General features: G+C 43.4%; 1 protein-coding gene across 10 annotated transcripts in view; it reads right to left on the reverse strand.

Moving 5' to 3' along the window:
- Nucleotides 1–25,041, reverse strand: part of LOC141758023 (zinc finger MIZ domain-containing protein 1-like) — a 134,263-nt gene that overhangs the window by 8,492 nt on the left and 100,730 nt on the right. For 2 of the 10 annotated variants that reach the window (XM_074619048.1, XM_074619050.1), the window contains exons 6-13: nucleotides 14,502–14,537; nucleotides 2,310–2,445; nucleotides 1,775–1,889; nucleotides 1,417–1,634; nucleotides 1,098–1,302; nucleotides 549–824; nucleotides 283–465; nucleotides 56–133 (exon numbers count right to left, since the gene is read on the reverse strand). In XM_074619048.1, coding sequence (XP_074475149.1) covers nucleotides 56–133; nucleotides 283–465; nucleotides 549–824; nucleotides 1,098–1,302; nucleotides 1,417–1,634; nucleotides 1,775–1,889; nucleotides 2,310–2,445; nucleotides 14,502–14,537 — 1,247 coding nt within the window. Of the gene's footprint in view, nucleotides 1–55; nucleotides 134–282; nucleotides 466–548; nucleotides 825–1,097; nucleotides 1,303–1,416; nucleotides 1,635–1,774; nucleotides 1,893–2,309; nucleotides 2,446–14,501; nucleotides 14,538–19,759; nucleotides 20,228–25,041 lie in introns of those variants that run through there. The other 8 variants (XM_074619047.1, XM_074619049.1, XM_074619053.1 and 5 more) reach the window with 5 other exon arrangements.

Raw genomic sequence — 25,041 nt, forward strand, 5'->3', positions numbered from 1 at the left:
AAAACAGCACAACCAAGAGAAAGATAATGTGATGAAACAAAAGTGGTGGACTTACCCCATTCATGTTACCCTGGCTGTACTGATATCCACTCCCAGAGAAGTTATTTGTTTGGCCATTAAAAGTTGGCTCTTGCTGCAATGTGATTAAAAACAAACTCAAAATGAGTTTTTGCACCAAATTAACCTCTATTATTTGAACCAAAAAAGCTTACTAAATGTTTTTTGGGATGATATCCTGCAAATAATCATCACATTTTTGGTTGAATAGCAGTATTACTGCACCTTATAGTACTGGCCCATGGCACCGCTGGGTGGCGGGTACTGGCCCTGCAGCTGCTGTCCTGGCATCCTCTGGCCCGGGTAGTTGGGGGACGGGAGCGGCCTCGAGGGGTTGGGTGTGGGGTACGGCCCCTGCTGGTTAGGGAACTGGCCGTTTGGTCCATACTGCTGCCCACCATAGCTTGGCTGTGGATGACAAACATATATTCCAACATGCAGCAAACAAGCTAAACCTTGAAAGTGAAAGTGTTGATTTCACATCCACTCACCTCCCCCGGGTACGGCCTTTTCATGCCCTGCATCCCCATGCCCTGAGGCCGGGGCCCTGCGTAGCCTTGCTGTGGCATCCTCTGGCCGTGGGCCCCGAAAGGCGCCATGCCTGGGCCTCTGGGCTGGTTCATTCCCATGGGGGGCCCGCTCATGCTTGACGCATTCATGCCAGTGCCCATGTTCCCAGGGATGGACGGAGGGCCGCGGGGTCCTGGCTGGTTCATGAACTGGCTGTTGTACGCCTGGTTTGGTCCCATCTGGAAAGAGGAACTCATCTGGAAGACAAAATGGGTCCAATCAACCATCTCTGAGTTGACAGTCAATGTGGCAAATTTTGCAAGTGAAAAGAGTCTATTAAAAGTCACAAAAGAGGAAAAATATGTGCGCCTGTTAGCTTTTGTTAAAGCTAAATGTGCCATTTGGCTCCATTACTACTTCAGCTAATCACTCACCCTTAACATTGATTTAACCTTGTTCATCAATAACCCTAAATCAACTCGTACTACTGCTAGTATTGAAAGGCAAAGTCAGTGTTTGTTTTATCCTACCGGTCCGTATTGGTTCATGTCCTTGTTCTGGGTTTCCTGCTGCAGGGCGGCTACGGTCGCTGTGGCAGTGGCGGTTGCTGTGGCTGCTGCGGCAGCAACTGCGGCGGCGGCGGCAGCAGCGGCAGGCTGGGTGAAGTCCGACTGAGGGCGGGAGTGTTGAGGGATGCCCATTCCTCCAGGTCCAGCGTTCGGCCCTCCAGGGTAACTACGACAAAGAGACAATATAGGTAGGAGTGTGACCATTTCAACTGTCAGAATTACTTCTTAGGAAGCAATTTTAATCATCGCAACATCCGGTATTAATCCAACGTCCACTTACTTGCCACCAAAGCCTCCTCCACCGGGGTAGTTGGGTCGTCCGTACATGCCCTGCTGCATGTAGGCCTGGTTGGAGTTGCCCTTGTTGGGGAACTGCTGCTGAGGACCGGGGAACTGAGGAGAGTTCATCCCTTGGTTGTTACCAGACATACCCGAGCCCATAGGGTTGCCCCCAGGGTTCATGGGATTGTTGTTGTTCACCATGGGATTCCCCAACACCTGTTGAACGAAGACATACAGAGAGATAAACACGCGTAAATGTTGGAGGCTTTAACATAAAGACAGCAGCACTTTAAAACTACAGAAATGCGATCCTATCAGAAACACTTCTCCTCTGTCGTACAGGTACGGGATCTCACCTGGCTCTGCGACGTGTTGGTCACGCCCCAGACGGTAGTCACCACCGACAACGAACCTGGAGGCTGATTGGTGTTCTGTTGCCAGGGAACCGAGTCGTATGGAAAAGACCCATCTCTGCTGAGGGCGGATAAAAACACATTGAGTCGACAAATCAAAATGTGCCCTGCGTCACTGCACAAATATTTGCCCGGCACAATAGCACAGTCATAGTAAGTATATTTGCATTTGCTGAACGATAGGGACAGAAAGGTTTTATTGTCAGGATTACACAATATAAGCATGTTCTTCCTCTCGAAATGCACAAACACTGCGTTGTAATTATTAACTACATGTACTCGGGGTTGTGAGGTGCTTTTTGTCCCTATTGACTGTGCTACAAGCAGTTAGTCTGGCCACTGATCCATAAGGAACACCGGGCTTCATGTGGAGAGGAAGGGCTTTCCCCGAGGGCCCGGTCTATCTGTTCACACACCCGACACACACATAAACACGCCTCGCGCACAAGCCAAAAAGCGCAGCAGTGCGAACACTGACCCGTGCGAGAGGCCGGGCTTCATGGAGCTCATGGGGGGCTGCATGGGCACTTTTCCCGGAGGCTCGTTCTGCCTGTTCTTCTGGTGACGGAGGAGGAGGAGGCGTCCCAGCTCTTCGCACCACGACGACAGGAGAGCTGGAGAGAGAGAGAGAGCAGAGGAATGAGTGAGAATCGGTGGACTCCTGTGAGAAATAACTGCAGAGGTTAACAGCCCTCTACTGCAAGCGCTGCAAAAAAAAACCCTGCAAAAACTGATTATGTGAGGAGAGGACGGCAGACGAAACAAAAAACAGAAGCTTCTGGGAAAAAAAGCAATGGCCTGACTGACAAAATGATGTGTAAGGTCTTTGTGCAAAATACAGCAAATCAAGGAGTCCTGTCTGTGCAACGGGCCTCCAAAACAAGAATAGCTGTACAGTCTGTAAGGCCACGTAGCTCTGCAACAACATGAAACATTTAAGCATCCTATTAGATGAGAAAAAATAAGAAATGTTACTGAAAACATTTAAAACAAATTTTAAAATGTGAGGACAATTCTCTGCTGGGTAAAAGTAAGATTTCAGTATTATTTTTTTAGTTTTTAGTTTGTTTATATGAACTGTTGAAGGGTCATTTTTAGTTTAGTTTAGTCAAATAAGAACTTTTATTCTGCTCATTGACTACTTTATGTTTAATGGACTTTAAGAATGAAGCTTTCCACATATTCAGAGGAGGTTAAATGTAGTACTTATATCCGTGCTTGCAGCAAATTACACATTATCTTCTGTTGTGTTCATCACCGTTCAATGATTCAATTAAATCCACCACCATTTACTGGAAAAAACGACATGAAGACTCTCTATGGAGGATGAATGCAAACACTGAAGAGAGAGACATGACCTTCATGAAGGTGACATTATAGAGGAACTTCTACAGATGAATCAAACTGAATAAAAGAACAGTAAATGCATTTGCTTGTACACTTTTGTGCCACTTTCTCCGACTGAATGACTGATTCCTGCTCTTCTTTTAATAGTTAATTGCTCTATAAATAATTATTGTTCTATAATGTCTTGCTGTCTTTTAAAGCTGGTCGTTGTATCCACTCATGTGCACTGCCACTCTCTTCAGACTAATCTAATAGATAAAGGAATCCATTGGTACCAACCATGTCATACTTGCTTGTCGCGAATGAGGTTTAATAACGCTCTAAAATTGCGCTACATTTTGGCGAGGAAAAGCTGTAATGGCCATCTTCAAAGGGGTCCCTTGACCTCTGACCTCAAGATATGTGAATGAAAATGGGTTCTATGGGTACCCACGAGTCTCCCCTTTACAGACATGCCCACTTTATGATAATCACATGCAGTTTCGGGGCAAGTCAAAGTCAAGTCAGCACACTGACACACTGACAGCTGTTGTTGCCTGTTGGGCTGCAGTTTGCCATGTTATGATTTGAGCATATTTTTTATTCCAAGTGCAGTACCTGTGAGGGTTTCTGGACAATATTTGTCATTGTTTTGTGTTGGTAATTGATTTACAATAATAAATATATACATACGTTTGCATAAAGCAGCATATTTGCCCACTCCCATGTTGATAAGAGTATTAAATCTCCCTTTAAGGTACATTTTGAACAGATAAAAATGTGCGATTAATCATGATTAACTGTGGACAATCATGTGATTAATCGCAATTAAATATTTTAATCAATTGCCAGCCCTAGTAAGAAACAAAAGGAGGCACCTTTATGCTGCAATATAAAAGATCAGCTTCATATCCAGCATGTCACTGCAGCTCTCGGCCACTAGAGTTCACTCTGAGCCTGCAGATGGACTCCAGCCCTTCCCTCCTCTCCACCTTCCTACCTACCTACCTACTGCTCGGTTAGGTAGCCACCACAGAGCGTGTTTGATCGAATCATATGCTTCTCATCTGCAGTGCATGTTTTTGTACTGTGCCAACTACAAAAGACTCACTTCTCCTTATTCTCTCCCTGCACTCCTTCTTGCCTCTCTCTGCGGCGTCGGAAGGAGAAAAGGGAATGTGGATTCAATCAAAGAGCAGGGGCAGCCACCTCCTCTTATGATTCACAGCACTTCTAGGCTGACTAAGGAGCGAGGGAGGACGAGGAGGAGGACGAGGAGGAGGAGGGGGTGAAACAGAGCGCTTGGTGATTTCAGCAAAAAAAGCCACGTCAATATGACAGCAGACAACGCAGGCTGTCCTCGCAGGCAGATCCACCCTGCTGCCACATGCAAGGACGGGCCGCCACAGCGCGTATTACACAGAGAGGGAGAGAGGGAGAGATAAAAAAAAAAAAAAGGTTGAGTGAGTCAGTGAGAGAGGAGGCATCAGGCTAATGGGGCTGATGGGAGGGAGGAACAAACAAAAGCTTCTGACTCCCATCACAAACATGGCAACCCAGAGATTTGCCCACACATGAGTGCTTGCAAACACATAAGGAGCGACGCCACATTATAAGACGAGATGTCCTCTGAATTTTTTTCCGAGAGGACAAAACAGAATCTCAGCGTCGACACACACACACACACACCTCTCTCCTCTCCTCTCCGAGCATCGCACCCCCAAAAGGCACGTCCTCTCCTTTCATTCGAACACTGAGCACACCAGCCTCGCTCTGTGTAAAGATGAGGGCTGGAATACAAAAGACATGTACAGATGGTGCCAGCAGTCTCTCTCCTCTTCCCTCTCCCCTCCCTCCCGTGCTCCTTTAAAAAGCAGCACGGGGCTCAGACGCAGAGGAGGCAGCTGGGTTTTTCCTCCTTCCCCACCCGCTCATGCTCCCTCTCTCTTTCCCTCCTCCTCCTTCCTGCCTCCTGTTCTTGGCGAGGCAGGTGCCAGGAGACAGGCTGTGCTGTTCCTCCTGAGGATTGATCTGACTTTACTGTGCTTTGGGTTGACAGGAAAAGGGGCCTCTCAGGTGCTCTCTCTCCTCCTGAAAACATCACACTCACAGGTAGATTTTTGTAGGTTAGTTTTGATTAAATATAACCGGGGTCCAAGTGCGGCTAATAGGTTTACGAGTTTCACATCTATGCAGTGTTTTCAGCAGCAAACCCTCCCTCTCTCCTCCAGAACCCCCTTCTGATGGAGAGGAGTTTTCAATTCAAGGGCCTGGCGACCAGCCAGCATGTTACAGCTCAATTAGGTCCCATTATTCTCTTCCAACAAGGGGTAACTTGCACTTCTTCTATGTTGATAAACATGTCTCCGCAATTTATCCCCTAACTGTGGCACCGTGAGGCCGTCTGGCTGAGGAGGACGGTATCCTCGCTTCACACCGAGGCTGACATCAACAGCCGCAGGACAAAAACAACAACAGCGCTGAGCCTCGCAGCGAAAATGACAATCCATATCTAAAGGAAAAAAGAGGAAAAAAGAGGAGAAGCAGCGCTGCCACTTAAAGAGGAATTATTCTACCCCACCGTTAGATAAAGAGCTTATCGCCACACAAAATTATCACCTCCGCTGAGCACCAACCTGTTTAAAAGGAGAGGCTCTCTGTCATTGACTCAGAGGATAAACTTCAGGTTTCATATGACAGGAGGAGGAACAGCCAACTCTGTTGCTCTTCACATTCTCTCCCTCCTCCTCCTTCACCCAAGCATCTCTCAGGACAGTGCGGATGATGAACAAAAGGATTACTGTTTTTCTTCTCCTCTCCTCCCACAGACGGTCCTTCAATAGACTCATCTGTTTCCCTCCCTGAGAAGAGCCAAATCTGGAGATAATCGTCTCAGGTGTAGCTCTTCCAAGTGGCTATTCTGGAGTGAATCAAACTGCCGTTTGGTGCTTACAGAGCATCTTTTTTGTTGTTGCTCTGTTTACATTGGTCTCCCTGGCGGCTATGGGTTTCTGTCTTCCATAAGGAGAGGAGCCTATGCTGTTTGCCTTGTAGATGGTCCCAGGGGCCCGGGCCGAGTCTGAGCCGTATTGATATTCTGGTGCTCAGCTGCGCAGCCTGATGGTCAGCCACGGCGAAGGGCGGTAAAACGCGTCTGCTGGGACTAGATGGGTGGTTCGGTGGCTGGGCCCTGCAGCCTCCAGCTTTCCACCGTCTCTCTCTGTCATAAAGCCCCGGGGAGACATGACAAACGACACGGACTGCATCCCTGACAGTTGTTCAATGCTCTTTCCAATGATAATGCTCCCCCCACCCCGACTTTCACCACACACTCAGACAGGAGGCGCAGAGATAAACTGTGCTGATTAAATACCTCGATTCTGCCTCCTTTTGCTCTACCAAAAAAGAAAAAACGCCTCTAGATTAAAGGGTCAGTTCACCCAAATTACACGCCGTCTAGCCATTGTGGTTCGCCCAAGTTTAGAGATATCTGTCTCAGGGATTTCTGTCTCTAGCCCGATACAATGGAAGTGAACAGAATTTCATTGGTGCTGCTCAAAATTCAATTTATTAAAGACAAAAATCAAGGAATGTGTCTTTCCGGAAACAAAGTCATTTTTACTAAAATTTAAACAGTTTTGTTGAACAGTCTCAAGGAGCTACAGCACGTGCGTAGGCTCCGTAGCTGACGTGCACCTCCTCAAAAATTTAACTATATGGCGTAAACCTATCCTCATACAACGGTTCGTATACCTTACAAAAAGTTATTCCTAATTTTTTGTGCGATTTACTACAAATGTCCAGCAACACATGTCAATTTACGCTTGTTTCATGCATACGGTCTTTTCACAATAAACTTCTGTCTTCACAGGAAACAACTCAGTTAGGTTTAGGAAAAGATCGTGGGTTAAAGTAACTCAGGGAGTGGCGTAACTTAAAGGAACAGTGTCTAACAATTAGGGGGATCTATTGGCAGAAATGGAATATATAATATTAATAAGTAATGTTTTCTTTAGTGTATAATCACCTGAAAATAAGAATCATTGTGTTTTCGTTATCTTAGAATGATCCGTTTTTATCTAGTAGTCCAACATGTTTCTACAGTAGCTCAGAACGGACGAACCAAACTCTGTTAACTTTTCCTGCTTGGGCCGAAGTCGATAACGTTACTCGCTCCCGTCGCTGCTGCTCTCTCTCTCTCTCTCTTGCTTCACAACTCACTTCCCACGTACACACACTCTACGCACTGGCTCTGCTCCAAATGGCTCTAGAGAGTGCCATTCACGTTTTCTTGATGGCCACCGTAGCTCAGGAGCACAGGAGAGGCTTCAGTTGGTTGCAATCTCTTCACCTCACCGCTAGATATCGCCAGATCCTACACACTGGACCTTTAAGTACGGAAGTTATATAACAAATAAATCAACGTTGACTTCTGGTTTCACACCAGGTACGAACACCGGTCTCCTGGACAAAAGTCTGGTGTTTTTTGACCCACCCATCTACCTCAACCTCCTCCCTTCGCACCGTTTGTCGCTCTTTATACTTCCTGGTTCACAATTACGTGTAATACATACTGTACAAATTGATTTGGTGGATTATATACGAATTCCAGTGCATTACTTTTCGTAGGTATAGCTACGAACGGTGTATGAGAACAGCAAGAACTGTGACTGGTCAGTTTGGGCTGCTTGTGTGTTCAAGTTTCTGAATCCGGTAAAGATAGTTGAGAGTGAATACAACATGAAGCAAGATGAAAGAAAAGGCTCAGCAGTCTTTTTAGTCATGAAACAAGGCAGACGTTCCCAACGTCACTCATAACACAGTAACTGAAAGAATGTAAACACAGTGACAGTAAGCTTCGCTAAGAAATATTCGAAGGTATCTGCTGCGCGACTCAGCAGGCTAACAGGTTCTTCTGTCCATCGTTCTCCATCTCCCCCAGTTTCAGTACACGCTGCTGCACTACTGTACACACACTCACCTCTACACACAACAAACAGCGATATCCGTCTGAGAATAACTAATAATAATTCATGTTGAATATGAATAATGGGGGACTATTCCTTATTTCATGGGCTATTTGGGGATTTATACATTATTATTACTTACTCATATAATAAAGAAACGAACAAAAACGAAGCATTCAAATACTGATTCAGAGGCTGATTACCATGGTAACGGTCGAAGCTTTGAAGGGTCAGCTCTAGGCTTATTAACGATAAATCTGTCTACTGTTGCAGTGGAGCAGCAGTATAAATCAAAACACATACTCCAGCTATCGACAGTTATCACCCTCGCATCACCTATAAATCCATCTTACCAAAGGAATGATCCCTATAAAAACTGTTGACAACATGTTCCATTCACCTCCATTGTATTATAGGGTGGAGGTAGAAGTAAAATAAACGTGTTTTTGTAACTTGGGTGACCCTTTAAAACAGCAGCAAACCCCACCAGGATGAACAGTGACTACCAGGTGCTGCACGAGCAACCTGTGGGAGAGGATAACCCCACAAACATGACATAAATGGCTTCCATTAAAAAGGTTGCTGCCTCCTCCAAAACAATTTTTCTCTACTCTTCATCTTTTTTCCTGTCCTCCCTCCCTCTCTCCCTGCGTTTTCCTGGCAGGGTGGACTGTGGGGGAGGCAGCAGGTGAGGCAGATGCCAAGACCCCCCTCCCTCTCTGCTCAGTATCTAATAGACACCTGCTCCCTTGTCAACCCTGGACTCCCACCTGGCGTCGTCCCACTTGGTCACTAACGTCCACACAAACATCCAGTCGTCACATCACACTTCCTCACTTATTCCCACACTAACCATAAGTCCAATCTTTTCGCTATAAACCTGTCGGAGAGAATCACAACCCCCAAACGGCTTGTTTGAAGACATTTAGCCAGAAGGGCTGAAAGGAGAACAAAGACCACGAGCAAACTAACAAGAACGGCTCTAGTGGGCTGCACTCTTTAGTTTCTGAGGGAGCTCTATTCACATTCAGTTCCTCCCTCCCTTCTCTCTCCCTCTCTCTCTCTGCCCAGAAAGGTTTGAATGGACACAAGCCTCCTGCAGGCCAAAGTCAATTAAAATAAGAGAGAGTCTAGGGAGCCCTAGTATCCCTGGTTACTGAGAGCGCCCAAGAGGCCATGCAAAACAGCCATGTTTAGTTTCAGCCAAAGAATTCCTCGCTTATAGGCTTTCCCGGAACTGTAAAATTCTGGGATTTACCTCGTAATATACGGAAAACTGCACGAATAAGTGGTTGCTATGACATTGCTTACACCCGGTTGCCAAACTATAAACTACCGGCTGGATCGTAAATCATCTCGCTCTCTCGCCTCGCGGCACTCCACGCCACAGAGCCACGGATGCCCGCCTGGCAGCCATCAAACCTCTCTTTTGTCTTCTCACAGATGCCACCAATTATTCATCAATGCCAATTTGATAATGAAATGGAAGCGACTCATCCATCATGTGGTCTTTTTGAAGAGCGGGGTATAACAGGTTACGCACCTGTCAACCCGTGACAACCCATGAGTTAGATCGAATCTCACAGGTGGATCGCCTTTAAACACATATTTTACCTCTCCGGTCACCCTCTCAGCTCCGCAACACTTCGGCGCACGGAAGCGAGCGCGAACTCGTAAAAAGCCGAGTCTGTAAACTGACTTCATTAGCTCGGTTACTTAAGACTTTAATTTCAGGGTGAGTGATGTTTTCAGAAAGCTGATGGAGGATGTGTGAAGTGGGAACATGTGAATGTCATGGCTGCCATGTGGCATCAAAATGTGACATATTTCCCCTGAGGTCCCCCTTAAACATATGCAGTCAAGGAGCTGTTTCATTAAGTGAAAATGAGCTGCAAGACAAATTAAAGAAAAAAACATAATGACAGTGAGTGTGCAGCTGTGGAAAAGTATGAGGAAGCAGCTACATATTGTGGATTGAAAGCGCTAATGGTTATAAAACAGCCCGTCTAAATAGGCCAGACAACCGCCTCCTGTCTGCACCTCATCTTTGTCTGCTGCCTTTTTTTTTTTCTTGCATTATTTCCTCTCTCTCTCTCTCTCTCTCTCTCTCTCTCTCTCTCTCTCTCTCTCTCTCTCTCTGGGAAGTCAGTGATGTTGGAGTCTTGTCAATGAGTACTTAGGCCCGTTGCCTCATGGGGAGCCAGACTTGCTGGCTAGGTTTTATGGCCCATTTCAGAGCTGCCCCGGCTTAAATACAGCCTCCTGCTGGCCACATGGCCGCAATGTCGTGCCATGTCCATCCGGCGAAGGGAACGTGGGGAGGGGGGGGGGGGCGCTTGGATTCGTGCCAAAAAGGTTTTAGTGAGGCCACAAGCATGTGTGGCCATGTGGAGGCCAAGCGGCATGAGGAGAAGAAGAAAATGCGGCAGATTTCTGGGTTGCTGTGTTTTGACATCCTGCGTTCTTTGTCGCAACATCAAAAACCTCACTGACCGATAGAAAAGCTGTCCCTTATTCCTCTTAACTTCCCACTCCTGCTGTCGTAAGAACTCAGTATCCAGCTTTTTCGAGGCAAATTTCTATCTATTTACATGTAAAAAATGCAGGATTTCTGAATAAAAATGTCAACAATAAGACATGTCTTCAAAGCTACCAGACTCCATTCACAAAAACAGTAATTTTACCTCGCAGAACACGCGAGTTGTTGGTCTACGGCTACATCAATCGGTTAGTTTGTTTGTGTTATTGTGTGATGTTTAAATCTGAACTAACGTGGTGTCCACATTGCTTAACTTCCGTGCCGGTAATCCATATTCCATCCATCGGAAAATGCAATAAAAATGTCAACAATAAAACATTTAAATAAAATCTGTGTTCACAGATTCAAGATAAAGATTATAGTGTGTATCTATAAAGAAATCCACTTGGCTCTAACTGAACTGGAACATGATACAATACGCGCCACGATCTCAAGATGATTTATGCAGATCTCATCGCTCTGACTGGTCATGGTTACACACAAACCAAACCTTCGCCTAAGCAGGCCAGTGTTTTAAATGATAATCTCTTCTGGCACATGCAACAAATCTCTTCATTAAAAACAGGGCACGCCATTCAGGGTCCTAGTAAAGCACGGAGGTGGAAATCTATAGCGTTCCTTCGCCCCCTGGTGAGAATTAATTCCTTGTGCATTAAAGCCAAACCAACATTCAATCTTCAATCTGTTACTGTGTGTCGCTGCAGTAAGCTGATTGGGAGCAAACCTACATCCGTATGTCTTAATTCAGGAGCTAAAATCTGTCCACAGTGTGTTAAAAGTGTCTGAGGTCAAGTTTCCTCAAACAGCCATAGCAGTGGTTTTGCATGTTTTAAAACGTTTACTAAAAATCATATTTATACTTAACAGCTAACCATTTTGCAAAGCATGCTATTGTGTTTTGGTGTATTTCAGTTTCATGCAACCGTTCATTTAATTTTGTACCGTATGAAAATAAACTCTATAAAAGAGACTCTATAAACTTGCTGGAGTTGTGTAACACATCACAGCAAACATCAAATGAGCTTTCTTTGTCACATTATCATAGCGTTGAAATGCAATTAAAGTACAGCTTTTATTGAAAAGTTGGGAATGTGTTATCACGTAGTCGAGTAATTTGATGACTTTATCACAAAATCTGTTTTGTCTTTGACTTGCAGCTCGACTTGGACTTTAACACCAGCGACTCGTGGCTTTACTTGTACTTGACCCTTTTGACTCGAAAAGACCTTCCGTCCAAGTGCAAAGCTTAAAAAAGGATGTTGATTAAAAAGTATGCCACGAATCAATTCTACTTTTTTATGATAAAGTTCAGTCGCACTTGTTTTAACAAATAAATAAAAAAAAAACTACAAAGTTTAGAAAGCATCCATGATTTTTGTAGATTTAATATATTATTATTCTGTTGTTAAAATGACATTATATTTAGTTAAGAGCGCATTATGACTTGTTTCGGACTCAAAACTCAAAGTTTAGGACTTGGGACTTGAGTGCAAAGACTTGAGACTTGGTCCCACCTCTGATCATTTCCTCATTTTTAATTTTCAAGTTTTACTAATTTTCTTGTGTTCTGTTGCTTTTTCTGGAGGTTTTAAAAGTGCAATATAAATACACTTTATTATGTGATTAATATGATTTACTGTTAATTACTCAACCAAAGTCCCAAGAGTTAGCTGTTATCTGATTTTCATACTGTGCAGAAATGAGTGGAAATTAATGGAAATAATATTACAAAAAATCCGTACAGCATGCATTGGAAAACAGTCAGCAAAAAATATCATGCATACATGATTTGTAAATAAGGAGCTAAAACTTGCAAAAATACTGCCTTTAAAAAAGGGAAAATGCACTTTTATTGACTAGTAAAAGATGAAGCTAAATCTTTGTGTGACAAGACCATCACGTTTCGCTTGGATAAGACAAATCTTCACTAACTGACGACCCTTTCACCTGACACACTGCCCAGTCAGGCCGACTGTGTTTTTAAGCGTGTACTTCTGCAGCAGATTATCAGATGAGCAGACCCGCAAAGAAGCTGCTTACAGGAGCCAGACTGTTTCCCCGAGCAACAGGCTGCTATTATCGAAGGCCCGGCCTTAAGCCCTCGTCCACAATGATACTAATTAGGCACGGAGCAGATGTGCCCGGGCTAGTGCCCACCTTGGGGTGCTGGGCAGGGCCGGCGGTGTCGCGGCGGCATACGCTGGTGGCTGATTCACCTGCGACCTTTTCACAGTGGGCCTGGGGTCAGGGCCTCCCTTTAGAGGTACAGTAGGAGCCGACACTGGAGGAGCCTGGGTCGGGTCCCGGCACCCCTCCAGGCTCATTAGAGTCATCCATATGTGCAACAGAGGAGCATTTGGATAAAAAGCTTCCTCGTGATAAACACTCGGGGCAAATGGAAACAATGAAACTCAAACCGTATCCATTTTAAACAAACCTTTCTATACATATAGTACATATGGCCTCAGGCATGATTTAAAAAATCACTACATTTGGCAAATAATGTGCATTTTTTATTGTCACATATTCATCCAATTCCTTCAAATTGAATTCTTGCATTTCTATTAATATTTTAATAATTTTAAAATCCATTTTATACTGCAATAAATAATGAATTTCACACTGTAGTTGTCTTTTTTAAAATGTATTTTTTTGTTCAGTTTCATTTTATACATTCTTATTGTCTAAGTTAAGTTTCTGGTATTTTGTCCACATACAAATAATCATATACACATAATACCATTTCATTTTGCCCTTCTATATGTGGCCCAGTACCAAGTATAGCAATTTTTGATTTTGATTATATTTTTGTTTTGACTTTTTCGATTTAATTTTAGTTTTAGTTCATTTTCAGAGTGTGTTTGCTAGTTTTCGTTTAGTTTCAGTTTTTATATATTTAGTTTTATATAAGTTTTAGTTTGTTTTTGTTAGCGCCAGGTATGTTTCAGAAGTATGTAGCTACATATAGATACAAAATACATGGTTGGAGAACTGTGTAGAAATGGCCATAATGTAAAATTGTTGCGCTACTTTAGTGAAGCATTTGCGTTCAGTTTCTGTGGTTCAATGTTACGAGACTTGATGGAAATTCATGCTGTCTCCTTTTTTTGGTAGTGATATATTATAGCTAAAAAACTAAAACTGAAGTGAATTTACGTTCATTTTTATTTTATTTTTGTTCGTTTTTTAAGGTGCTATCGTTTCAGTTTAGTTTTAATTTTTCTTAAAGGATATAGTTTTTATTTATTTTCAGTTCACTAATAATACGTTTCTGCTTATTTACTGCTTATTTTACTATAATAACCCTGCCCAGTACAGAAATGCTGTTGCACACGTTTACTGTATCTAACATCCAATTTGCTATATTCTCCTTTATGCTTGTTGTCCCAGTTTCCTTAGAGCGATCATTAAAGTTTCATCACATTATTCTGATGTAAAAGCTCTGTTCACAACTCTTCCTAACCAAAGTGTGTAGTGTGTTTAATTAACATACAAACCACCAAGAAGAACAAGGCATAAACTTAGGTTGTTAATGGCTTCAATGAACAGCCGAGAACACAAGTGTGAACTGTGAACGCAGGCAGGATGATAAAAACAACATGTGTGACATGCTTCATACTGTAAAACTCCGACAGACAACACAACAGCAGCCATGGAGCTTTTTCTAAATGAACCAACCAAAAAAAGAAAAAAAGAAAAAGCACATCTGATGTCATTCCACGAACAGTATGTCGACACGGCCCAGTGTGAGGACATAATGTAAGGACTGTGGTGATGAGGATGGTTGGTTGGATTCAGCCAATGTGCATGAGTTTCCTGTGCGACAAACAGCAAGTACCTGAGTCAGACTGACACCTCCTGCAGCAGTTGGTTTCTGTAGGGTTCAAATTTTACATTTTACTGGACTTTACACACATGTCTAAGATATTCAGTAAATGACAAGACATTTGATTAATGAGTCGCTCCCTTGTTCAAACACAAACCTATGAGGTGACGGAGTCATTGACCTACTAAGGAGAGGAGAGAATGATTGAACATACTATACTTCAAATGAGAAATAATTATGGACGGAATTGCAAAAAAAATTAAATTAATCATCTGCGTTCTTTTACATTTCCACTAAAAGCAATGACGTTACGTGCGTACCAAAGTAAGCTAATCAATAAGGTTATGAATAATGTGGATGTTAGCAGTAGCTGAGTCAAAGCTAGCTGTGCTAAGTATTGGAAATAACTAAAAATGGCTAGTTTGTATGTATACTCCCTGCGGTCTGCGAGGTAAAACTACTGTTTCTGTGAATGTAGTCTGGTGGCTTTGAATAGGGCGATATAACGACTTCAGTTCCCCGTCGGAAAAGGGCCGTCTGACCATCCACAGTAGCTTTACCTCGCCATCAGACGGCCCTTTCCGACGGGGAACTGAAGCCGTTATATCGCTCTCTTCAAAGCCACCAGACTCCATTCACAAAAACAATAATTTTACCTCACAGATCACGGGAGTTGCTGCCTCGATCGGTTAGTTTGTTTGTACTATTGTGTGACTTTTGGATCTGAACTAAGTAGTACATTGCTTAGCTTCTGTGCCGGTACGCCTCAAAGTTACTGTATGTAACGTTAATACACTGACTATAAGGATGTATATATACTGTACATGTAGCATCGTCATTATGCAGAAACCTATGTGAGGTTACGTGGAAAAACGTTTTTTAGAAAGGCTTGGGAGCATTTTGAAAATAAAACATACGTACTTTAATCAAATTTTAATGTTCGGATTTGAATACATAAGGAACACCGCTGGAAAGCTACAGAATGATATAAACCTAAAAAAAAAATAAAAAAATAATATCATTATTATTATTATTAGTTATTGTTTTTCGCCGGTGATACATCTAATCACCATATCTGCTAATCAATGACCCTACTCTTCTCTATTAGTATTGATTGAATACGTAGCTCTTTATCCGAGCAGTTAAAGAGATTTGATCCAAATTAGACAGTGATGTGTAAGTATTGTTTGTGTGTGCAGGGGGGGTTGTGGATTGTGCCATAGACGTGTGGAAGAGGAATTATTGATGCAGTTTAAATCTCCGCTGTTCACCTATATAGAGGTCGATAAAGGTCATAGATTACTAAATGCCTCTTTAATGGGCGGCTTTAGCGTCGGCCAAGCCTCATTTTCTGGTTCTTCACCGGTTAAGGACGCAGATCTCTCTTATCTGACTCCTTAAAGCATCTTTTCACTGCTTTCTGAACAACATTACTCACTCACTCTGCTGTAGATACAGATCAGGTTAAGAGTTGACACCTGATCCACACCAAATGTACGACTACTCTCCACCTATGGGATTGATCATAAATCAAGATCAAATAACAGTGCACCCACTGGAGTCTGCTTCTGGTCGCTGTTATTTGTTCTTTACAGGACTTACAGTGAGAATAACAAGTAGGCGGATGCGCTTGTGTTCCCCCTTGATGCGAGGAGGAAACTCCATCTACTGTTACGCCAACTTAAAAACTCTGATGATCAAAATTCTCCAAGATCACATCACACTGTGTCTCATTTTGTGATGAATAGGTACAGGTATGACAAATATATGACTATTTATTTCACCAAAAGCTGTTGTGCTTTCACCAAACATCACTGGGTTTCCACACTAACCTCTACTGAAACAAACTATCTGGAGTTCATTAACCTAAAATAATCATTTTTCATGATCCACTACACGGATTGGCTGGCCCTGCCACCTTCTTCTTCTGATCTATGGATGATTCAATATCAAAAGTGATCAAAATCCTATCTGGGGTTTGATTTCATGATTACACATCCTGTAATTACTTAAGGCTGGATGGTCTTTCATTAAAACCCCCATGTAAACAGCCTGCATGATCTGCAAATACACAAATGGTATCAACTGCTCCTGCATGCCGATTGCTGTTATTTGTATTTGTGACTTTATCGCAGAAAAAAAAACTTCAAAGAAAAAGCTCAGCGTAATTTCACACCTCGGTGAAATCGTACAGGGAACAAGAGATTCATCGGCGCTGACAAAACAACAGTAATGAATAGTTGAGACGTGTGGAGTGCTGTGCAGCTATAGCCAGACGTCTCTTTAACAACACCGCCTGTTGCAAAACCTCTCTTGTCTTAGCATGTTGGGAGCTGTCCCACACACACATTTTAGGGGGGAAAAAAATTGAATAATTGCCCAAACCAGGACTTTACTGTTCAGCTGAACAAAACCCGTCTTAGTGGAGAGAAAAGCAAAGTGAACAATAAAGAAACCAACATGCCAACAAACATATAATGCTCAAGTTAAGTCAAGAGGAGAAAGAAATGACACCTGACTGTCTCTCTTAAAGGGTAACTTCAGTATTTTTCATCCTATTTTCCCATGTTTTTGTTTCTAACTGACTAATAGGAACAACAATTTCTGAAATTGGTCCAGTATTGAGGGAGAATGCTGTAACTGTCAATGTTATCCTATTGGGGCAAGCTGGCACCATCATTTACGTCCACTAAAAGTGCTTGTTTTTGCCATGACAGGCTCAGATTGTTATCGAAGTCTGACATTATGGAGAGAGTCTCGCTCAAGGAGTCTCGTTCTGAAATCTGGCGAGGTGACGTGTTGCCGGAAGACAACGGTGGAATAGTGGAATACATCCATGGTGGAAACGCGAGTGCAGAAAGCTTAGTGTTATCTTAAAGATTTTCAATGTCATGGCTGAATATTTAGATGATTTCCACAACGTGGATGAGGTCTTTGAATTTGATGGCCGCCCGTATTTATTTGAGATAGAGTATACGGATATTCAGATTTCACAACAAGTCTCCTGAGAATTGGACACAATAACAAACAGACCGGATCAAGCGAAAAGTAAGAAAAGACACTTATAATAACAATCTGAGCCTGTCAGTGGCAAAAACAAGCACTTTTAGTGAACGTAAAGCTACATCGACGTTGCTCACTTGACCTCGCAGCTTCTTTCCCGGCTGCCTGTTACAGCGTTATCTCTCAACATTGGACCAATTTCAGAAATTGTTGTTCCCATTAGTCACTTAGACACAAAAACATAGAGAAATAGGGTCCAAATTGAAAAAAAACAATGTTCCCCTTTCAAAGGAACTCATTCATTCAAGGAATATCCCACCCAAAATCGATCTATTGTTAAGTTAGCGTAGTTTGTAGCCTGCGTGGAATCCATGGTGACACACAGTCAGAGTAAAAAAAATTTCATAATGAATCCAAATCTCAAAAGAAACTCATCACAAAGAACCTCCTTTTCCACATTGATCTGTATGTTCAATGTGGCCTAAAATCAGCGCTTCGCCAATAAATCATTCAAAAAGATACTTCCGAAGATAAGTATCATTTTAGAGCTATGAGGAGGCAAAAGAGTAAACACGGAAGTAGTTTATTTAGCTATAAAGTGTTGAAAACATACTGAGCTTATAGATCAGTGCTGCAGGAGTGGTTTGACAAGTTTCTATAGATTGTTTTACTTTTCTTTTTTACTCTGGATCACCATTGGAATCTATTGTAAATGGATGAATGAGTCATCTTTCAAGCCTAAAGACAAGAAGCATTTGACGCTCCCTGAATATAGATTTTGATGAACTATTCCTTTAGGTTGAACAGGTGCATTAGCATCTCAATTCAGTATGAACCTGTTGCTCCTATTTTAAAAAAAAGGTGCACCACCAGACACGATTAGACCGTGATAAGCACCGAATCACTGATCTGAAACCAGTGAATTACTACACATGGGAGGGAATCTGTGCGTGAGCCCCGGCTGGTTGTGCTGTGTGGCACGGAGAGAGAGAGAGGGGAGTGGGTGTGATAAACTGCCAAGAGTCTCCCGGAAAACGCCGCCTCAAGTAGGTCAGCGCGACTCAGAGAGAGAGAGATAATCAAGGCCATTTTGACCCCTTCTGTGTGAGCTGTAAGTGGGTCAAACGCAGCAGTCAGCTGTTGCAACTCTATCACGCGGGGCGCTGCGAGGCACTCGTCATACTGTCAGACCCCATTCCGTTAGTTCAAGTCGTGGCAGGGTGCCCTGCCTGCCCTGCACCCACACCACCGCCGATGCAGGACTCAAATCTGCTGGGGTGAAATATTGTGAAGTTACTCTGAGCATCACCAGCACATCCACCTTCCCTTCTTCTTGTCACTGAATGCAATCCCCCCCAACTGCAAACACAACCCTCTTTAACTGTTGTCTCCTCCTTTTGACAGCTCACAGCTTTGCAGCTCTGTCCTATTCACAGCCACCACCCCCCTCCGCCTCCCTCTCTATGTCTAAAATGCCACCCGCATTTCAACCAGACTAACTCCGGCAGTGTCCCTGCTCATTTCTCACTCTTCGCTGCACAGAGAAAAAGAGGAACTCATGTGTCTAGAAACACTTCTGAGCACAAATCTGCAACAGCAGAACAAAGGCGATACAGGGCAGCCTTAATCTCTGCACTACTGAAGCCAGCAGCTATTTTAAAGCTCTTTCTCTGTGTCTCTCTATCCCTCCCACCTTCCTCTCCTCTCGCTCTCTAACATTCTTCCTCTCCCCTCCCTTCCTCCTTCCTTCTTCTCCCCCCCCCCCCCCCACGTTTCCCTCGGTGTCTCAGGGCAGCAGCTCCTCTCTCTGTTTTCCTCTCCTCTCTCCTCTGCGTGTCCAGTGACTGACTGCACAATACACATCAATTATTCATGGCTGCTCTCTCTCTCTCTCTGCGTTTTCGCCGGCAAAAACCAATCACAGATGGAGTCATTGCTAATGGGCTCCTGCTGTACTTGCCACCGGCTTCTTTGCACTCAAGCAACAAATACCCCAGAGACAATGAGAGGGGAAAACAGGGATAAGCTGTAAAAAAAAAGAAGAGAAAAAAAGAGGAAACTTCATACGAGTAGAAGGAGGAGGAGGACACAAGAAGAAAGGTACAAATAATTTAGCAAAATTAGGCAGCAGTAAAGGGTTAAAGAGAGAGAGAGGGAGGGGCAGGGGTAGAGGGGGAGACACAAGAGGGGAGAGAGGGGGTGGATGGGGGGGAGGACAGGCAGAGAGGGAGAGAGAGAGAGAGAGAGAGAAATGCTTATCTCCTCACCTCGGATGTATGCAGCAGTTATTGATGTATCTTCTTTTTCTGTCTAGTGATCCATTGCTTGCTCTCCCAATACACACATCACACAGAAGCAGCCACAGCCACTTCGCCAGAAGGGAGAGAGAGGGGAGGGGAGGAGGGGAGGGGAAGGGAGGGAGGGAGGGAGGAGAGGAGAGGAGGAGAGGGAAAAAAATGCAGGCAGCTCACATTTCAAACCTGCAAAGGGGGGTGGTGCCTAATGTGCTAGACAGCCTGTATCTTGGCCCGCGTCCAGAGCAACGAGTAAAAAGAAGCCTCAATCAATTCATTTAAAGCGGCGTTTTGTTGCGAGGGAGACGCCCGAAAAGTGGCGATAGAGACGGCTCAGGTGGGTACATTAAGCGGTGATTTCAGCAAACCTTGTCTTTTGCATACAGTCGACTTAATCCATCAAACTGGTCATTGTAATTAAGGGGCATGGAGGACCAGAAGAGGAGGAGGAGGAGGAGGAGGAGGAGGAGGAGGAGTAGGAGGAGGAGGAGGAGGAGGATGGGTATTGTGGCTTTCTGATGCACTCAGAGAGGGAGGGGCCAATTAGACCACATTTGTCTTTCAGCACACATGAGCTTTTTGGATAAATAATTACACACATATAAAACATGTAAACTGTGTCTGGATTGTTCATCTGCAAATAAAAACACTCGCCAGCATGCGAGTCGATTCAGGTGTCAACTGATCTGCGGCTAAAACACAATAATGTGCATTTAATTAGAGACACAAAATACAACGTCAATTAATTCTAATATGCAAAAACATCCCATTTTGTTGCGCCGCACATTACAGACAAAGCCATATGGAGCGGCTGAAGATGCTACCAATCACCTCCCGCTGCCACGGACATAATAACTGCAGAGAAGGACAGAGGAGCTCAACAGCTCTTATCTCTGGTCTGTGTTTGCTCTTCTGGTATTTACTATCAGCTAAGTGCACGGCAGGTGACTTACAGCCCTGAACCCTTACTGCAAGTCAACACATCCATCATAGCTGGCCGGGAGGACTTCACAAACAGTGATCATAGAGTGTAAAACACACTGATGGTCCAAAGTGGACACACAGTGTGGATTTATAGCTCCTGTGACACTCGTGTCATATATAATAAGCCTTTAACCTCGTAAACTCTGACGTCCTGGGTCTGTCTTTACAAACTGGTGCAGCCGAGCTTTTTTCAAATCCATGTAACTGTTTTGTTTTTTTGTTCTAGTGGAGACCCAGAAGTTTCCAAAGATACCAAATGTATTGCAGTGAATTTTTTGAGAAATGTGTATACAATAATGCAAAAATACATCTAGAATATCTCCATTTGATGCAATGGTGCAGCCATAAATACATGGCATCTTGAGTTTTAATAAAGTAACTTGTAGCTAGGGTTAAAGGTTATTTGTATCTCGATAATGATATATATTACAATATAGGTAATTTCATATCTCGAAAATGATATACATATATCACGATATAGGTTATTTTGTCTCTCGATAAAGATATATATCACAATATAGGTTATTTTGTATCTTGATAACGATATATATCACGATATATATCATTTTGTATCTCGATAACGATATATATATCACGATATAGCATGTTTTCTGGTAATCGAATAAATAAATAATCTATGTACGGAGTATTTTCTCATTTAATTAAGAACTTAAGTGCAAAATAAACAACAGTTTTAAGTGAAATTATAGAGAAAAAAAACGATGACTATCTTTATATGCATGCACAGAAATACAGAGTAATCAGATGAAGACAACAATTTGATTTATCTACACTGGGCTAAGCAGAAGTCTTAATCAATTCAGATTTTCGGAGAAATTTGAGTCAGTATGTGCTTCTTATTATCAATTAAGACGACATAATAATAATAATAGCCGACACCAGTTGAGGAACCACGTCTGCCTCACCATCATCTGAAATAAAACTTCCATAAATGGAAAATAAATTCTCAAATGTGCATTTAAATCTGATTAACTAAACGTTGTTTATTCCTCAGATACAGCTCCACTGCTGCTGACAGTCAAACAAGCTCTCGGCCACCAACAATGTGTTATTCTCTATTTAGGAAAAGCCGCAGCTAAACTATATTTTGAAGCACACCGGGCAGAGAGACGGACAGAAAGCTAAAAAACAACATTTTGGTGTGGGAAGCTCCGGGAAGAGAAATTACAGCCCTTCAGGCCCCGTGTTTGTGTGTATCTGACCTCTGTATTGTGTGTATAATCTTCTCCACAGCTCAATGACAACTTGGTGTTCAGCACCACTTCAGTGGAACGCCGATGTCGGATCCGCACTTCAAAAACTGTAGTTTATTTACGTTAGATCTGCACTCACGTGAACGAGAGAATTCAACCACTTCAAGTATAAAAGCTTGATGGCACACTTGATTTATCTTAACCTTAACCGACTTGCTTTGAAATGAGAATTACTACCATGAAGATAATGTTCCTCCTTCCATTCAGTCTTCACTCCAAACACTTTTATACTTTGCCAAAAACTCTTTCATGAAAAAAAATAAAAATAATAATTATATTAAACCACTTACTTAATAGTGTAAACCTACTCCTGATACCTCTGTCTACTCTGCACATACTACACCACCTGTGGCACGTCTGCTGCAGGTTGTACATATTTTAAAGCCCTCTTGAGTGATTTTACACATGTAGATGAAGTTTACTTTACTTGGCTAACTGTTATGATGGATATTCTAGATAGATTTACAGATTTCTATGGTATGAATCAGTTGGTCACACTGCCTAAAGTTACACACAACATCCCCTCCTACACGACCAGAGGTCCCACCCATAGACTGCATTTTGGCCGTCGCAATCTTGCTTTTTTGCAACCAGAAGTGACATGAGAGGGCGGAGCTAAGTGCAACCACTTTAGGCGACCAAAATGTTACATTTAACTTTCATGAACTAAAAACACACTGAGACGAAAACACGGACAAAACCCAGACCAGACAACGCCATGGTAGCGTCCTGTCAATCACAAGGTAGCCACGCCCTAAAGCATCCCCTGCTTTATGGTCTATTTGACTCTAAATGGGACCATAATTTACTAAATGAACATCATGCTGTATTGAAGAAGACTTGAAACTAGCGATTGAGACCATAAACTCATGTTTACAATGTTTACTGAGGTAATAAATCAAGTGAGAAGTACAGAAATATACAATCTGACTTCTTGTTGCAACCAGAGGAGTCGCCCCCTGCTGGCTATGAGAAAGAATGCAAGTTTAAGGCACGTCCTCATTGGCTTCACTTTTCACCATAAAATCTCCCACAATCAAACCAACTCAACAAGATGAAACCAAGGATAAAAACTCTGCTGCTGAGATGTTTTTTTTGTTTTTCATCATGCTGATGCTGTTCAACTACAACCCACGATGTCTTCTGATCAAACTCGTGTAAAACAAGCATAGAGACAAACTGAAACCTGAAAGAGCGAGAGCCGAAGCCCAACTAATTATCTCCTGAATAGCTGGTTTACCAGGCGTTTGTTACATGAGAGAATGAAGAGAAAAACTTCTTCGACTGGTCCCCCCTCTCTTATAAGTCGGTGCCTCCTTTCACTCGGAGGAATTCCAAGAGCTTGCTGAGGCGCAAACGATTGGGAATGTGCCACTCTGACCCTCTTGGAAGGAAAAAAAAAATCGTGATTAAGCGTTTTTGTCGAACCAGACTGAACCGTCCTGCAGTGGACGGTGTGACACTGATGAAAGAGGCCTACTTGTAATGTACCCTGTGATGGAGAGAGAGGCCCTGATGAGTTTATCCACGCCGAGCTAGTGATCTCCCTGCTTTTGATGTCGACAGCCACGGCTCCACGTGCGTGGCTTCGCCCTGCGGTAAGACAGTCCCAAGTAATCACAGATTAATAGAGCAGGCTAATCTCATTCACAAAGAGGTCACTACTAGCAGACAGACGCCCCTCCCCCAGCTCGGCCCGAGCAGTGTGGGCCGCTTGCAAAAAAGGACTACAACTGGCCGATCCCCCTGAGTACATCCACTAAATCACACTGTGTGTAGAGTCAACTTATAAACCTCTCAGGTACATATGCTAACTGATGAAATCAATAGGAGCTGATAATGAACTTTTCCTCAGGCGAGAAGATACATAAAGCTGGTGTCATTAAGATAAAGGTCTATTTTTGCCCTTCTAAGCTTTTTCTTACAAAGAAATTAACAAACTAATGTGTTAAACTGTTGGAGGCATTTCATGATGAATACATGTGTCAAAGCTACAACCTGTTTCAGCTCCAAGTTGACTGTGAACATTGATTTCCTACCGCTCCGCCCTCCCCTCAGCGTAATTTCCTCCTCAATTTTCTCCCCATGTTCGGGAGAGGAATTCAGATGACATAACAGAAAATGTAATAGGGCGACCGCGGCCGAGTGTGTCAGAGCCAAGACGAGTTAGGCCTGGTTAAAATGGGACACCAAATCTGATTTACTTATTAGCGCTCAGCCATTGACCTGATGTCCTCCGTGGCAGGCAGCCCCCGCCGGTAACGACCACAGATCTTGCTCCCCTCCCGCCCACTTTTAACATAGATTTTCAGAGCAGATTACAACATGCACACGATGTGACCGAGCAGGCCAGTGGGTTATGAGAGTAAGATCTGGCTTCAAATGCTCCCTGGACACTTTTTTCTGCTTTTTCCTTTTGAGAAAACTCGCTGGCTTTTGTTAGCAGAAGATAAGGAACAAACATAAGGTGGAACATTTTCAAGCCGTCTGTATCCAGAACAATAAAAAAAAACTTGTTATGCAACAAATGGTCGTATATTTATGATTTAGCTGAGAAATTAGAAAAAACTTGGACCGCATCCAGGAAAACTGTCAGATTTGGCTAATTTAATTATCGCCAAAAGAACATCATGCACTGAAGCTGTATTCAATTAGACAGAAAATTCCCGTCATCTTATGTCTTGTCTGCTTTTGCTTCGCAGATTTGCTCCTCGCTGAACACTAACTCGTCTGTCTCTGGTGCTGGATGGCTGACCTGCCGCCGCCATCCTGGCCCCCATCATGTGACTCGCTCCCTTCCCCCGTCACTCGGCAACGGCCCCGCGGGCTGCTGGGGAGTGGGTCCTGCCCCTGGGGCCCTGTGGGGAGTGTTGTTTAAGGGCTTTCTCTCCGCCTTTACAACCTCCTCGACTGGGGCCTCCACTCTAAAGAGCTTCTGGGAGCTTTCTCCTCAGTGCTTTCCATTGACTCTCTCTCTCTCTCTACAGGCCTCTCAAC

Source organism: Sebastes fasciatus, chromosome 20 (genome assembly GCF_043250625.1).
Source record: "Sebastes fasciatus isolate fSebFas1 chromosome 20, fSebFas1.pri, whole genome shotgun sequence".
Taxonomy (NCBI): domain Eukaryota; kingdom Metazoa; phylum Chordata; class Actinopteri; order Perciformes; family Sebastidae; genus Sebastes; species Sebastes fasciatus.